The sequence below is a fragment of the Camellia sinensis genome, chromosome 11 (assembly GCF_055761805.1).
Source record: "Camellia sinensis isolate YWXY chromosome 11, ASM5576180v1, whole genome shotgun sequence".
NCBI classification, from domain to species: Eukaryota; Viridiplantae; Streptophyta; class Magnoliopsida; order Ericales; family Theaceae; genus Camellia; species Camellia sinensis.
Genome location: NC_138971.1, coordinates 57,629,102 through 57,644,901, shown reverse-complemented (window position 1 = coordinate 57,644,901; position 15,800 = coordinate 57,629,102). Strand labels below are relative to the sequence as shown.

The 15,800-nt window shown below is 35.8% G+C and overlaps 1 protein-coding gene across 1 annotated transcript; it reads left to right on the top strand.

Annotated features, from left to right (window-relative positions):
• The first annotated feature begins 783 nt into the window (after positions 1–783).
• Positions 784–8,479, top strand: LOC114302612 (Dynein light chain type 1 family protein). Its single transcript, XM_028247665.2, has 2 exons — positions 784–1,343; positions 8,101–8,479. The coding sequence occupies exons 1-2, from the start codon at positions 1,113–1,115 to the stop codon at positions 8,254–8,256; spliced, it is 387 nt and encodes a 128-aa protein (XP_028103466.1). The 5' UTR covers positions 784–1,112; the 3' UTR covers positions 8,257–8,479.
• Positions 8,480–15,800: the final 7,321 nt, after the last annotated feature.

The following is a 15,800-nucleotide window of genomic DNA, read 5'->3' as shown; positions in this document are numbered from 1 at the left end:
TGAATTTTTTTTAATATTTTAAACAATTTTTTTACTTTTTAGACATACCTAACATAAATACACCTAAAAAGTAAAAAATTTGTAAAAAAAAATATTTAAAAATTCACTAAATACCAAAAATACAAAAAAAAATATAAGAATTTAGTACATTTTTTGTATTTTTATATATTTATTAATTTTTTAAAATATTTTTTTACAAATTTTTTACTTTTTAGATACATGTAACTAAGGCGCATCTAAAAAAGTAAAAAAAATGTTTAAAATTTTAAAAATATTCATTAAAAACAAAAGAATACGAAAATCAAAAAACTCAGTTTTCAAAAAATTTAATTCAAAAAACTCAAAACAAACACACTGATTTGGATTTGGTAGACTCATTTTGAGATCTATTTTGATAGTCCGAACCGTTTATTTTTTATAGAACTCATTGAGTAGAATATTAATGCAAATAATCAAGATCATCAGACACTAATAGCTATATGTTTAAATAAATTTATTTTACAAAAAATACATGGGCTTGTCATCTATTTTTGTAAAACAAATATAGTTCAAATAAATAATTGTTAATGTCCTATTATTTTGATTTTTTTATGAATATTTAAAAAATAAACGATGCAGATCACCTAAATCGATTTTAAAGTAAATCTATCCAATCTAAATATTTTTTAAAAATTAAAATAATAATTTAAGAGATCAAACCCACTTTAAAAGCGGCGTCTGTAAAACAGCTCTGATTAGCGTCCATGCATTGAAATAAATAAAAAAAAAGTACTTTAAAATGTTATATAAATCGATGAGATTTTACTAATTTTGTGGCCTGCGCCGAGTCCAACGGCCTCGTCTAACTAAAAAGAAATTAAAAATTTATTTTGAAAAAGCTCATAAAGAGAAAGCCAGTGTGAAAAAACAAACATAGCAATCGAGATTGTTGTTGGTCTCTTTCTTTCTTGCTGGTCCTTTCACTCTCTCTCTCTCTCTCTCTCTCTCTCTCTCCATTTTCCCTCAAAACTTTCCTTGAAGCCTATGGAACCCACAAGCTCCTTCTGACTCAGGTCGTTTACATTTACATTACACAGAGAGAGAGAGAGAGAGAGAGAGAGAGGAATGAGAAAATGGACGCAGCAGAGGAAGAGTTGGAGAGGAGGAGCAAGTTCTTGAACAGTCTGATACTGAAGAAGAAAGCTATAGACCAACAAGACCACCATGAGCAACTCAATATTCGTGTTAGAGCCTCTGATATGCCTTTGGCTTTGCAAAACAGAGCATTTAGGTGTGCTAGAGACAACCTCGATTCCATGCCTGGAAAGCTTGACAGCAAACGCCTAGCCCTTGCCCTCAAGAAGGTAATCAAATTAGCTCTCAGCTTTAATATTCTCATCTTTGATCTTTGTGGCTTTTTTGGGATTAAAGTTATATGGGTTTGCTCTAATTTGTTGATTTTGGATGCTTAGAGTGAAGGGTATTAAATAAATTTGTATACAGTTGCCCCAATTGTGAGATAGTGATGGCTTCAGCTTATATTATACTCATATTTCTGTCTTTGTTGGTTGAAGTTTCAATCCTTTTATGTCTGAGATTAATTGGGATTTATGCAATATTTATTTATTTATTTATTTATTTTTTCAGTAGGGAATTTTGTAAATTTGAACATGGGTGGCCCAATTGTCTGCTAGTTTTTTTATTCAAATACAATTATTATTTATGTCTAAGAATTAATGAGCTTATTTGAGGTGATTGTTTTCATATTTATGTCTGTAATCCTTCTAGTCTGAGATTGATTGAGAGTGAAGGAGGTTTTTCTTATGTATGTTTGTTTCCAGTAAAGGGTATTCTGTAAATTTGAATATGGGTGGTCCAATTGTCTGCTAGTTTGTGATTCAGGTACAATTATTATTTGAGTGCTCTTTATTCTGAATTTTTTACTGTAGAGGGTACTGGCACTGAGTACATTTTTCTGTTGAGAATATTTGGTTTTATCCTCAATTATCAATTTTTTGAAGTCTTACTTTCTAGTCTAAGATATGTAATTTACAGATATTGCACTTGTGAAAGAGTGGGTCCAATTGAGTTTTAGTTTCAAAGTCAGCTCAAAATACTTTTCTTTTCTCCCCCCCCCCCCCCCCCCCCCCCCCCAATTAATGTTTCTTTGTCATAATTTTACTTCTTACTCTTTGATTTATTAGTTTTTGCTTCGTTTGTTCATCTTGACTATCAAAGTAATCAATTTCAAGTGAATGTGCATGGAGGCAGATCAATGGAGTTGTAGTATTAGTTTGAGCTGAAATTTCATCAGTTCTTTGTCTCTTATCTAGGTTGTGATATTTACTTATTAGTCTTTTGAATGGGTTTGTATCAATTTTTAAATTGGTTGTTTACTGAGTACCTTTGCATGCTGGTGGTCTAATTGATTAGTTATGTATGGTCCACTTCATTTTATTTAGTTTATCTTGCAGTCTTGATCTGCATTTTTAAAGTCTACATTTAAACACTTTGGATTCTTCATTCATATGGTTAGAGTGACAGGTGTGCATAAAGATGTATGTAGAATGCCCATTTTGGTTATTTCTGTTGGCTTTAGACAAAAATTTATCATTCTATATGTCCTTCTAGCTTGTGATCTTCAATATATTTCCAGTCTAACAATGAGCTGGTTGTTATTTTTTTGGGTGTACTCGTGTAGTTTCAACTCTCAGGGTTGAGTGATAGAGTATTTGTGCCTAGTTAACAGGATTAAGCTTAAAGTAGTAATGTTTCTTCATCTTTCTCTTTGATCTTTATTATTCTGTTGGAGGTTGGATAGTTTGTTTTGATTGCTAATTTTGATTTTTCAAATTTTAGAGCATTTTTTAATTTCATTTAAAGGTGGTCACATTCTTTAGAAATTCCAAATTGAGTTGACAAGAAAATAATATACACTCTTTTCTTAGTTAAGATTTCTATATTGGGGCCTAGACTTGGGAAAAAAAAAAAAAAAAAAAATTGAATTCATTGCATTGATATGTGGAGCCCATGGTGAGGGTATGGAATAATCATAATGCAAGTGGTCTATTAGTTACTGTGAGAATAATATTAAGCTGACAATCTTTCTCTTTCTCAGTTTGAGTAATATAATTTCATCTAGGATAGAATTTATTATTTTGGTTGTTACAGGTTTGTTTTAAACTCTCACAGTGAAGACTATTGAATAACTTTGTATATCAATGGTCCAATTGGTAAATATTGTCAGCTTTAGCTAACACTTGTTTTTTCTCTATCTTTCGTGGATGTGTGTGTGTGTTTGAATGAAGTATTTGTAATTACTGAGGAATTTCAATGTGATAGGGATTTAAGATGGAATGGAACAAAAATCCCTTCATTTCAAAGTTTATTGTCTTGATGTGTTTGTGGTTGCATTCTTAGAGACAATAATGGTATTGATAATACTTATGACAGCAATCTGTGTGTTTTGTTTGAATTTTTTGTTTTTGTTTTTGTTTCTAGTGAATATTTTTAAAATTTTAAGCTTTTTTTTTTACTTTTTTAGATGCTCCTTACTTAGATGTATCTAAAAATCAAAAAATTTGTAAAAAAGTATTTTAAAAAATTAATAAATACATAAAAATACGGAAAATATACTGAATTCTAGTATTTTTTTTTTTGTATTTTTGTATTTTTGTATTTTTGGTATTTAGTGAATTTTTAAAAGATTTTTTTCACAAAAATTATATTTTTTTATGTATATTTATGTTAGGTGTGTCTAAAAATAAAAAATAAAAAAATTCAGTAAAAACAAAAAAATACGGAAAACAAGAAAGTAGAATTTTTTGAAAAGTGTTTTTGGAAAACGAAAAACAAGCAAGCTGGTAGCATAAACAGAGGAACTATGGTAGAAGAAATAGATTGATAATAATGAGAACATGGAAATAGTAGGTTTTGATGGTCATGGCACCAGGCATGAAGAAGGTTGTGTCCTTATGGTCAGTAATACTTATGTTCTCAGTTATTGATACCAACAATTTTGAACATACCTTTTTAAAAGCCTTGGGAGAGAATTTGAGGATTCTTATCGTTTTTTAACTCAAAACAAATGATTTTGATACTGAGGATCCTGAAATTCCGTTTTAGCCACAAGCCCCTCTCAAAATCCCTCATCCAAACACATTATTGTTTTTGTCTAAGATTGAATGGTTTTCAATATATATGAAAAATGGTGATTTTGAATTTGTTTGTAGATTGCCAAATATTTTAGTTGTCTGGTATTGAACTGAAAATGTATGTATCTACCTTGGTTGTGATTTTGTTATTCTAATATTGTTTCTCTGATTGAATGCTCTATTTTTTATCTTTAATTTTCAAGATCTATGTTATTGGTTATTGAGTAAATTTCTATGGAGGTGATATTGAGTCATTCTCTAGGTTTATTTGGAGGGTGAACTTAACTAGGGCGGTCATCTTTTAAGTTCTGTGTTTTTTATATTTTTGTAATTGGAGAATATATATATATATATATATATGTATATCAAACTTGACTGCTTACAAGCCTGTTTGAAGGAAATTATTGTGAAAAAGACAATACATGGGTCCAATTCATTTCACAAAGTGCAATTAACTCACTTCAGTCTTGTAGATGGTGGTTGTTTGGGGAAGGATATTTTGTGAGTGATCAATAGATTTGGTAGGAAGTTGCAGCAAACATGAAGGACAGCAGTATGAAGTCCATCTCCAGCCTCTCAGTTGTTAATTATGTAATATTACTTTCAAGTGAATTAATTTATCAGCAACTGGTCCCTGTATATGTCTCCTTGGTAGCTGGGATGACATTTCATCTATGAAATAGTGACACTTTAAAACAAGTGTTGTATCCGTGTCGGACACACGGACACTTCGAGGACATGTAGACACAGCAGGGACACATATGAGACACATCACATACCATGTCCCCTTATTTAATTAATTTATTTTCAGGAGATACTTCGGGGACATACTAAGGACATGCCAAGTTGTCTTTTTTTCTATTTTCTTGAGTGCTTTTGATGAATATTGAATATTTATTATTTTTTTCTTAAATTTAAATACTTAATAGATCATTCATAAATATATATATATATATATATAAGCTGTAAGTGTTAATTTATAAGTACTTTTTTAAATTATAAGAAAAATAGAATTAGAGTTATTTTTGTTAATATTGATTATTTGTGGACGTAATATTAATCTAGGTAGCAAATAAAATATATGAAAGCATATTTTATTGCCGTATCCCCGCCGTGTCTGTATCTTTATTTTTTTGAAATTACCGTGTCCCCCGTGTCCGCATTTGTGTCCATGTCCGCATCCGTATCCGTGTCCGTGCTTTTTAGCATTTCATTGATTTGTCATTTTAGAATATAATCTATAATACAGCTGTGGAAATTAAGGACGCGTTTCAATCATCAATGGTCTGTTTGGTAATGTTTACGTTTTCAGTTTATATTTACAAAAATTTTATAAACTGATTTTTATTTATTTTTTATTTATTTTTAGAAAAACATAAACTACAAACGCGTTTGGTAATTGAAAAAATGTTTTAAAAAAATTGAAAATATAAAAAAGAGTGAGAAGTGACAAGTGGTGGCAAGTGGCAGAGGAAGACGGTGGTGGAAAGTGGTGACGGTGGGTGGTGGGTAGCTGGTGGTGGTGAGCGGTGGCGGGTGAGTGGTGGTAATGGGTGGGTGGGTGACGGTGGCGGGTGGTGGGTGGTAGCGAATGGATGGTGGTGGTGAGTGGTGGCGGGTGGGTGGTGGTGATGGGTGGGCAGGTGACGGTGGCGATTGGTAGCGAGTAGATGGTGGTGGTGGTAGTGGCGGGTGGTGGGTAGTGGTAGAAGGTGGGTGGCGGGTGGTGGTGGGTGGTGGCGGGTGGGTAGTGGTGGCGAGTGATGGTGGTGGATGGGTGGGTGACGGTGACGGTGACGGTGACGGTAACGGTGGCGGGTGGTGGGTGGTGGGTGGTAGCGAGTGGGTGGTGGTGGTGGTGGCGGTGGCGGTGAGTGGTGGTGACAGGTGGGTGGGTGACGGTGGCAGGTGGTGGGTGGTTGCGAGTGGGTGGTGGTGGCGGTGGTGGCAGGTAGTGGGTGGTGGTGGCAGGTGGGTGGCGGATGACGGGTGGTGGTGGATGGGTGGGTGACGATGGCAGTGGGTGGGTGGGTGACGGTAGCGGATGGTAGGTGGTAGTGAGTGGGTGGTGGGTGGTGGTGGCAGGTGGATGGCGGATGGTGGGGGTTGATGGTGGGTGGGTGGGTGGGTGACGGTGACGGTGACGGGTAGTAGGTGGTAGCGAGTGGGTGGTGGTGGTTGTGGTGGTAGTGGCGGGCAGTGGGTGGTGGTGGCAGGTGGGTGGCGGATGGCGGGTGGTAGCGGGTAGGTGGTGACGGTGGCTGGTGGGTGGGTGACGGTGGCGTGTGGTAGGTGGTAGCGAGTGGGTGGTGGTTGTGGGGTGGTGGTAGCGAGTAGGTGGCAGGTGGCTGGTGGTGGTGGGTGGCTGGTGGCGGATGGTGGTGGCATGTGGGTGGTGAGTAGTGGTGGCAAGTAGGTGACGGGTGGTGGTGGCGGGCGGTGGATGGTATTGGCAGGTGGTGGGTGGTAGCGGGTGGGTGGTGGTGGCGAGTGGGTGGCAGGTGGCTAGTGGTTGGTGGGTGGCTGGTGGGGGGTGGTGGTGGCGGCAGGTGGTAGCAGAAGACAGTGTGGAAAATGGTAGTGGGTGGTGGCTAATGTTGGGTGGTAAAAAAAAAAAACTGAAAACTCAAAACGGAAACACATTTTTTGACCAAATTTATAAACTGAGACCACTGATTTATAAATCAAAAATTTTACCAAACAAGTTTTTATTTGAGTTTTTAAAATTTTTGTAAATATAAACAGAAAACTGAAAACGTAAGTGTTACCAAACAGCACCTAAGTGTTTTTATCTCTTATTTTAGTCACCAGGTCTCAGAAATGTTTTTTTTTTCACTCTTTTTGAAGCTTTCATGCTTTTTTTTTTTGTTTTTTTTTTTGTGTGTGCTCGATTTAGTTTAAAAATGGATTCTATTTGACGTAGGCATACTTGTGTTGAAACTTGAAATATAAAATCTGATCTTTCCTTGGTCTTTAGGCCTGCAACTTGTAACTAAGTTCATGAATGCAAGATATTGCATATCTTTCATCGTGCAGTCTTGCTCTGAAGCTAAATGAATCCAACTACTCCCTACTGTTTTGGTTATGTCAATTTTTTCTCGATGGCATTTCTTTAGAAACTTATTGTTGGTAAATTAGCCACACCCTAGCCTGTGGCTCAGATTTGCTCGCTCCCAATATCTACACATATTTTTCTTTCTTTTGCAGATTTTATTTTGGTACTTTATGAATTTTCTTCACATGATTGTGCAGTCTACTTGTTTTCAGACCTTCTAATACAGTAATAGTATAGGCTACTTCTTAGGTCCCTCACGTGTCGTGTAATGTCATGTCGTGTCGTGCATTTTTGAAAATTGACTTGTCGGCGGATCTATGTTGTGTCTGAGTTGTGATGTGTCTCCATGTCTGTGCTTCTTAGCTTATAGCTAGGGAGAAGCTCATAAGATTCTGAATGATATGCTTGATCTTAGCTAATGCAAAGAATTACTAGGGCTCAAACTTAGTTTTGTTTACAATGTTTAGATATTTGGTGACAAAGGAACCCATTTATCATTAGGTACTGTTGTTGGTTGATGCAATGGTAAAATCTAGAATGTGGGTTAAGTTGAAGGCAGCCTCTTTGTGTAAAGTGCCAAAGATTATGTATACGCTACAATTGCATTAGCTCTGTGTACAAAATTATCTTCACTTGAGACTACATATTGTAATGTTACAACAATAATTTGTTTTATTGTTATTCTTTGTGTTAGGACTGGAAAAGTTTCTTTTCGTGTCGTGCCCCGACACTGGTAGGAAGAATATTTAATTGCTGTCAGTCTTCATGCTGTTCTTGTTGCAAAAAAAGAAAAAGAAAAAAAAAAAGAAGAAAAACTTAGTTGTGTTGTCACAACTTTTTTGCACCCTACCATCTGATCTATAGACTCTGACATATGGATGGCTTATGATTGGTGTTCCATTGACTCCACAGGAATTCGACTCATTGTATGGTCCAGCGTGGCACTGCATAGTGGGAACAAGCTTTGGTTCGTATGTTACACATTCCATAGGAGGGTTCTTGTACTTCTCAATCGACAAGGTTTACGTCCTTCTTTTCAAGACTGCTGTTGAGCCTTTGGAACATTGACATTTGCTACAAATTGCATTCCAATGATGTGTGATTCCCAAAATTATGAGCGGAATGTCAAATTATGTGTAAAATTATAGACTAGAAAACTGAAAAGAAAAGGAAAATTTCTACCCCTGTATTGTACTTCTTTGTGTTTGCGTTGAGACTTCCCTTGACATATTTGTAAGAGCATACAAGAAAACTGGTTTGTTCATGAGTTTAATGTTTCATTCAGTTCAAATTCTAGGCTGTCAAACTTATGGAAGTTATAACAATGATTGTATTCTGTTGCTTCTATGCTTTATACATGATGTAGTGAATTACTAAAGTAGCATTCAATGTAATACCTAAACAAGCTCTCTAAAAGGTGGCTAGAGAGATTAGGATCTACACTTGGATGTAAGGACATCAAACAGGAATAGTTCTCATGGTGACAGTTGGAAAAACTCATTGTGTGGTGAATAAATTGTTTGGGACAAGAAGATTGGAGAATCCAAGGTTAGCTGATGAGCAATTGGATAAGACCTTGATGCATGATGATTTTGAGGGGAAAAAAAAATTATTTTCAAGTGGTACATTTGCCATATCAAAAACTACAATTGCAGAAAATTTACATTGTAACTTTTTATTTTTTTCTTTCATTTTTTTATTTTTAATTTTGTTTTTAGGGAAAATTATGCACATGGTCCATATAGTTTACACGTTGTGTCATTTTGGTTCCTCTAATTTCAATTTGCTCGATTTTGATCCTGAATTTTGCACCCTATGTCATTTTGGTCTAGTTGAAAATAGAAGTCAAGAAATTGGACGGAAATTTGCACGTGGAATGACATGTGATTCGTTTTCAAGGGCAAAACGGACATTTTGCTTTCTCTTTTAGCTTCTTCCTTGCTTGTGATTGAACAGAACCACTGACCACCATCGTCTGCCGTTCCATTGCCTTTCGTTACCACTGCCACAGCCAAACAACCATCCCAACATCAACAGAGCATCATAACTATCAAAAATTACAAAACAAAATCCAATTTTCAACCCTAGATCAAAAATCACAACACAAATTCAACCTACAAACCCTAGCCACATTCCCAAATTTGAAATCCCATATGTACCCCATATGTACAAATTTGCATGATGAACAAAGGCAAATAAAAAAAAACAAAGAAAGAGAGGGAGAATAGGAGCAAGAGAAAAAATGGTTGCTTTGTTGCCGTCCTTGTTGGTTGAGTTGTTGATTAGGCATTTTCTAATCATCAACAACAATGGTGTTGTCCACAACAAAATCATTCAATGTTGAAGCTGAAGCTAAAGAGTATAATTCGAGGACAAAAATGGGGATGTGTGAGACAACAAGTTTCAAAGTCCTATGTCACCGAAGAAGAGTAGTTTTGATTGTGATTGTAACTTTTCTCCTATGAAGCAGCCATGCATTCGAATTCAAGCTTCTTCAAATCATAAACCCTCGCACCTTCTTCGGCAGTGTTGTAAGTGCCCAACCAAACCCTCTTTCTAATGAAAGGGTCCCGAATTTTGGCAGCCTATTTGCTCCATTTTCGTTGCTGAACCCCTCTGTATTTCGACCTAGATGGCCTCAACCGATTAGGGTTCAAGGTTTTGGTTAAAACTCTCTCCTTTTTAAGGGCTTTCTCTCCATCGCATCACCCTACCTCTCCTACAATCGCGACGCCATCACCCCACTTCTTTCATTCCAAACTTAGGACATCAACTGCTTTGCTATCACCCTACGTTGCCGTGCCCTCTCTCATAGACCATCGACACCATCTCCCTCTCCTTCTCCTAACTCTTCGACGGCACCTCCTCCTCATCGCCCTCTCTCTCTCTCTCTCTCTCCTCTGTGTACATATATATATATATATATATATATCATTGAGTTAAATGGGAGTGAGTTGAACTCACTCTGAGTTAGATGGATAAATCATTGACTTAATTGAGAGAGAGCAAATCGACTATTTTCCCCTTAAAAACTCTGCACATGTTGAGGGTGCAATTCGGGCGGGCTCAATCCGAGCAATTCGAGTCCAGCTCGAATTTTTTTAGGGTTTGGACAACTGTATCTTGCAATCTGGACGGGTTTGGGCAAAATTTTGATGCCCGAATTGCAATTCGGGCCGAACTTGGGCAGAACCAATGGCCAACCCAAGCAACCCGAACCCGAATTGAATTTAATATATTATATAAATTATATAATATATAATATATATAAATTAAGTAAAAGAGTTAGTCTTAATTTTTATTTTTTATTTTTTTTTTTAGTTAGTCTTCTATTAAGTAAAAGAGTTAGTCTTAATTTTTATTTTTTATTTATTTTTTGTTAGTCTTCTGCCATTAGATTAGCATCTTTTATGTCTACCCTTAGATCTACCTACAGGTTTCTGGACTCGGGCAATTTGAATAATTCGGGTAATTCGGGCAATTCGGGCTAACCCGAGCTCAAAATACAAAGCTCGGGCCGGGCTTGGGCAGCAATGCTCGGGTTCATGGTCGGGCTTGGGCACTGCCAAATACAATTCGGGTCGGGCTTGGGCAGACCACCAACCCGACCGAACCCACCCGAGTTGCACCCCTACACATGTTACATGGGTATTTTCCGTCCAAATACTTAACATAATTTATCTATTAGATTAAATTAATACAAAATATAAAATTCAAAATAAAAATTAAACAAATTAAAATTAAAAGAATTAAATTACAAGAACCATGTAGTTTTTAAGCCTCGCAATATATTTGAGTGGTTACATTTTTATTTTTCATTTTGTTGTCGGAACCATTTAATGGAAAGAATCTCAAACTTGTCAGCAAATTTAATCAAATGGTTCCTATGATTGTCTGATACGCCACTACAAAATTTAATCAAAATTTCAATGCCTATTTTGGCAATTCATTGATCTAAAAATCACTTCAAAAAAAATATTTTTTTTAATTAATTTTTTGTATGTATTTTTATAAAAATTCAAAAAACTAACTACTTAGAAAAGCTAATTCTCAAAATAATCCTAAGGTCTAGTTTGTTTAGGATGACAGAGAAAGAAAGTGAGGGAAAAAAAAAACTTTTATGAGCTTTTTTAGTTTGAAAGTGGTGAAAGTAAAATTAATTTTCTTCTATAATTCATATTATCATTGTAACTAATTTTTAATTTCTTACAAAATATACAAGAAAACACAAAAAAAATTAAATATGTGAGTTATTTATAACTAAACTTTTAAATTTTTCATTCTCTTTCTTATGAAATTTTCATCATATAATCAAATACTTGTAAAAAAATAAAAAAACAATTTTTTATTTCTTTTCTTTCACTTCATTTTTTTTATTTTTTATTTATATACTTTCACTTTCTACCAAATTTTCTTTCTAATTCAACGAAACCTATTTTTGTAATTTTTAATACGATTTTAAGGTTAGGGGTGTTTGATAACCTAATTCAGCACTTCAAACTGAATGTATTAAGTAAAAATTAATTAAGCCATTTGATAATTACAATTGGTATCACTTAAAATTTTAAGTGTCTCTTAAAATGTAGGCTAAAAGTTAAAAAAAATTAAGTGATAGAAAATTACTTAATTCTGACTGAATTTATAAATAGTTATGCACATGTGTCGACATACATAGTTATAACTTCACTGCTGCTGCCATCACCATCACCACTCCTACCGTTGCCGCCTCCAATATGCCACAACTACAACTACTGCCACCGTCACTTCCACCACTACAACTATCACGCCACCACTATAGTTATTGCCATTGCTACCACTCCTACAACAACTATTACTGTCACCACCACCATAATTGTCACACCACCACTACAGCTATTGTCATTGCCACCACCCTTCCACCATCAGAACCACAGCTACCAATACAACCTCCTCCATTGTCATCTTTGCATAAGTACTACTTGTTATCCAAAATGTAAATTTATATTAAAATAGACAGATTCATAAACAAACAAATTCAGATTATAGAACAAGAAATAATGTAACTAATATAAATTGGACATTACACTTTGAAGAATAGAAGTACAAACCAAACATAGTATGGAATAAAATAGCAAATAGAAATGCAAACAGAAGTCTGTGTAACCACAATTTCCTTAAGATAGATTCGTTGCCTGATCGTAGGGTGCTAGAGGTATACTGGTGTCTGTTTCCCAAGATATGATGGTCGGAACCAGCTAAAGCAGAAGCACGACAAACTTCGATGATAGCAGCACTCTCTCACACTAGGAAGAATAATATATGTAGACTGATGATAATATAGCTAGAAAGCCAAAAATTCGGAGTACCAAACCAAATAAAGGTGGTCTCTATTTATACACAAGGGAAAAAGATAGCAACTAATGTAGAAATGAATTATGCAAAGCTAATGCAGTAAAACCCATCTTAAGTGTAGAGATTGTACAAGAAATACACATTGTGTATATTTGTATTAGCAGCCACCACTATCTGACCTAGTCCAAAAAAGATTAGGATTAATAGGCTACCAACCCGGCCCAACCCAAACCTTATCCAACCTAGCAAGTCTCAAGCCCAAGCTCAAGATCCACGGCCCACAAACCACGGACTCGGACTCAAACCAGTCTAGGCAGGCGGGTAACGCGCGTGTGGCATTTTGCATAACCAACTTGGTCCATAGTCTTGGCCCAAGTCCATCCTTGAAGCATCCATAACTCCCTTCCTTCAAAAAAATTTGGATGCCCTAAAGGGCTCACACCTTTATAAAAAACTTGGGATTTAAATACCCATCAATGTTTTCCTTTATAATCAATGTGGGATAGATGGTTACACACATTCTCCAATATCTCATTCATGAGGCTAGCTTTGTAAGACAATTTCTCAATCAAATCTTAATATTTTTTGCCATTCTTTTTACGATCTAAAGATCTTATTGCAAAGAATCTAGACCCACTAAGACCCACCTCAACCAGTGGTTGAGACCCTTTTTAATTTCACATTAAAGTCACCATAAAACCATTTTTTCTAACAATTCCCTACATAAATAAAAATTGATAAAATAATGAAAAACAGACAACGTTTAACAACAAAGACTCAAAAAGAGAGCACACAGATTAACCTGTATTAGAAAAGGTAGTTGTTGCCCTTGAACCTTTTGTAGTGAAAGCCTGTTGGATTTACTAGTTAACTAGTGAACGTGATATCTTGAACTATTCTTCCGTTTGTGTAAACCGAGCCAATAGACTCACACAAGAGTCACTCTAACCATTGTTCTGTTCTCACTATTATGTTCGGTTTGGCCCTAAACACTAGCTTGGTTTAGTGAGTGTTTTTAAAGAATTTGGTCTTGTCAATTCTTAAAGAAGCGGCCCCTCTTCACACTCACATAGGTAACCTACATAAGGTATCTCGTTATACCACAATTGACTATTCACAAAACTTAGGTCATTAAAAGCATCAGCTTAACCTTTCACTCCACAGGATATCACTGTATAAATGAATGGGCAAAAGGATTTACCTCTTCAGTGACTCACCCATTACACGTAATTAAGTTGTCCCTTTGAACCTAAATCTTGGGATCTCCAGTCAACTAGGTTGGATTTTTCATTCCGACAACACTTGTTAAAGACCTTAACCTCATTTATCTTGATGACTTTTCTACGAACTCTCGATTTAACCTTTTCATTAGTGGATTCATAATGTTGTTTCCAAACTTTACATATTCTAAAGAGACAACTCCATTAGAGAGTAATTGTCATATAGAATTATGTCTACGACAGATATATCTAGAATTTCCATTACGCATATTACTCTATACCCGTCTAATCGCTGATTGGCTATCACAATGAATGTAGATAGTGGGCACAAGTTTCGGCCCACGTGGAATATTTTCAATGAATTGGCGTTGCCATTTAGCTTATTTTGTTGCTTTATCCAAAGAAATAAACTCAGATTCCATCATTGATCTCGATATATATGTCTGCTTGGAAGATTTTCAAGACATGGCTACCCCTCTAAGGGTAAATACACAACAACTAGTGGATTTGGAGTCCTTTATATTAGATATCCAATTCACGTCAATATACCTTCTAGTACTGCTAGGTATCTGGTGTAATGCAGTCCATAATCCTGGGTGTAACGTAAATAACCCAACAACTGCATAATTCCCTTCCAATGAGTAGTATTGGTATTACTCATGTATCTACTAAGCTTGCTAATATAATAGGCTATATTCGACCTTGTATAGCTCATCAGATGCATCGAACTTTCAATGACCCGAGAATATTCTAGTTAAGAGACACTCTCACCATTATTCTTGCCCAAATGTAGACTTATGTCTACCGGTGTCCTTGACACACCCTGACTTACCAAATTTATCAAGTATCTTATTAACATAATGAGACTGAGAAAGTACAATACCACCAAATGTTCTGGTAATCTCAATACCCAGAAATACATCTACAAGGCCCATATCTTTCATGTCAAACTTAGAGTTAACAACTTCTTTGTAGTTCTAATCATCTTATCATAATTACCAACACCAAGTATGTCATCAATGTATAGACATAAAATGATATAACCTTTGTCAGTGTCTTTGACATATACGCATTTGTCACATTCGTCGATTCTAAACCCACTTGACAATATAGCGTTGTCAAACTTCTCATGTCATTGCTTAGGGGCTTGCTTTAAACCATACAATGATTTAACAAGCTTGTAGACTTTCTTACATTGCCCTAGAGTTGAAAACCATCAGGTTGCTTCATATAAATTTCTTCATGTAAATCTCCATTTAAGAAAGCTGTCTTTACATCCATTTGATGAATCTCCAAACCACGCAAAGTTACTATCGCAATCACCATGTGAATGGATGTTATTATAGTCATAGGTGAATACATATCAAAATAATCTAGGCCTTCTCGCTGGCTGTATCCTTTGATAACTAGCCTAACTTTATACTGATCAATTGACCCATTTGCTTTCATCTTTCTTCTAAAGATCCACTTACTCCCCAAAGCCATACTGCTTGGAGGTAAACGAACCAACTCCCTGGTGTGGTTCTGTAAGATGAAGTCAGTTTCACTCTTAATTGCTTCTTTCCACAAAGGACTTTCTAGTGAAGTCACAGCTTCGTGGAAAGTTCGAGGCTCATCTTCTAACATATAAGTCAGGAAGACTGGACCAAAGAACTTGGAAGTCCTAGCCCTTTTACTCCCTGGTCTGATTCTGTGCTAAGTACATGACGGCCTTAGGCCCAATCCTGCAACATAAACATAATGGCCATAAGCCCTTGAAACGTGGTGGCACGAGGCCCTTGAAACATGTGGCATGAGGCCCTTGAAACATATTTAAACTTGTAACATACACTTGAAACATACCTGAACATACTTGAACTTGTAACATACTGGAAACATGCCTGAAACATACTTGAACATCATTCATCAATTCAAACGGAACATATCATAACTAGAGCCTTTCTTGTCGTATCATATCATTCTCGTACGCTTACCAATGAGAGACTAATTCACATTCTCATGAGGGTCACACAATAATGCTAAACTTTGCACTTATATCGCAGATTCCGAATAACTTCCAAT

What these genes read in the sequence shown, in the direction of transcription:
- LOC114302612 (XM_028247665.2), top strand. Translation starts at nt 1,113, where the DNA reads ATGGACGCAGCAGAGGAAGAGTTGGAGAGGAGGAGCAAGTTCTTGAAC. An exon ending in TAGCCCTTGCCCTCAAGAAG is followed by an intron (nt 1,344 to 8,100) that starts GTAATCAAATTA and finishes TTGACTCCACAG; the next exon opens with GAATTCGACTCATTGTATGG.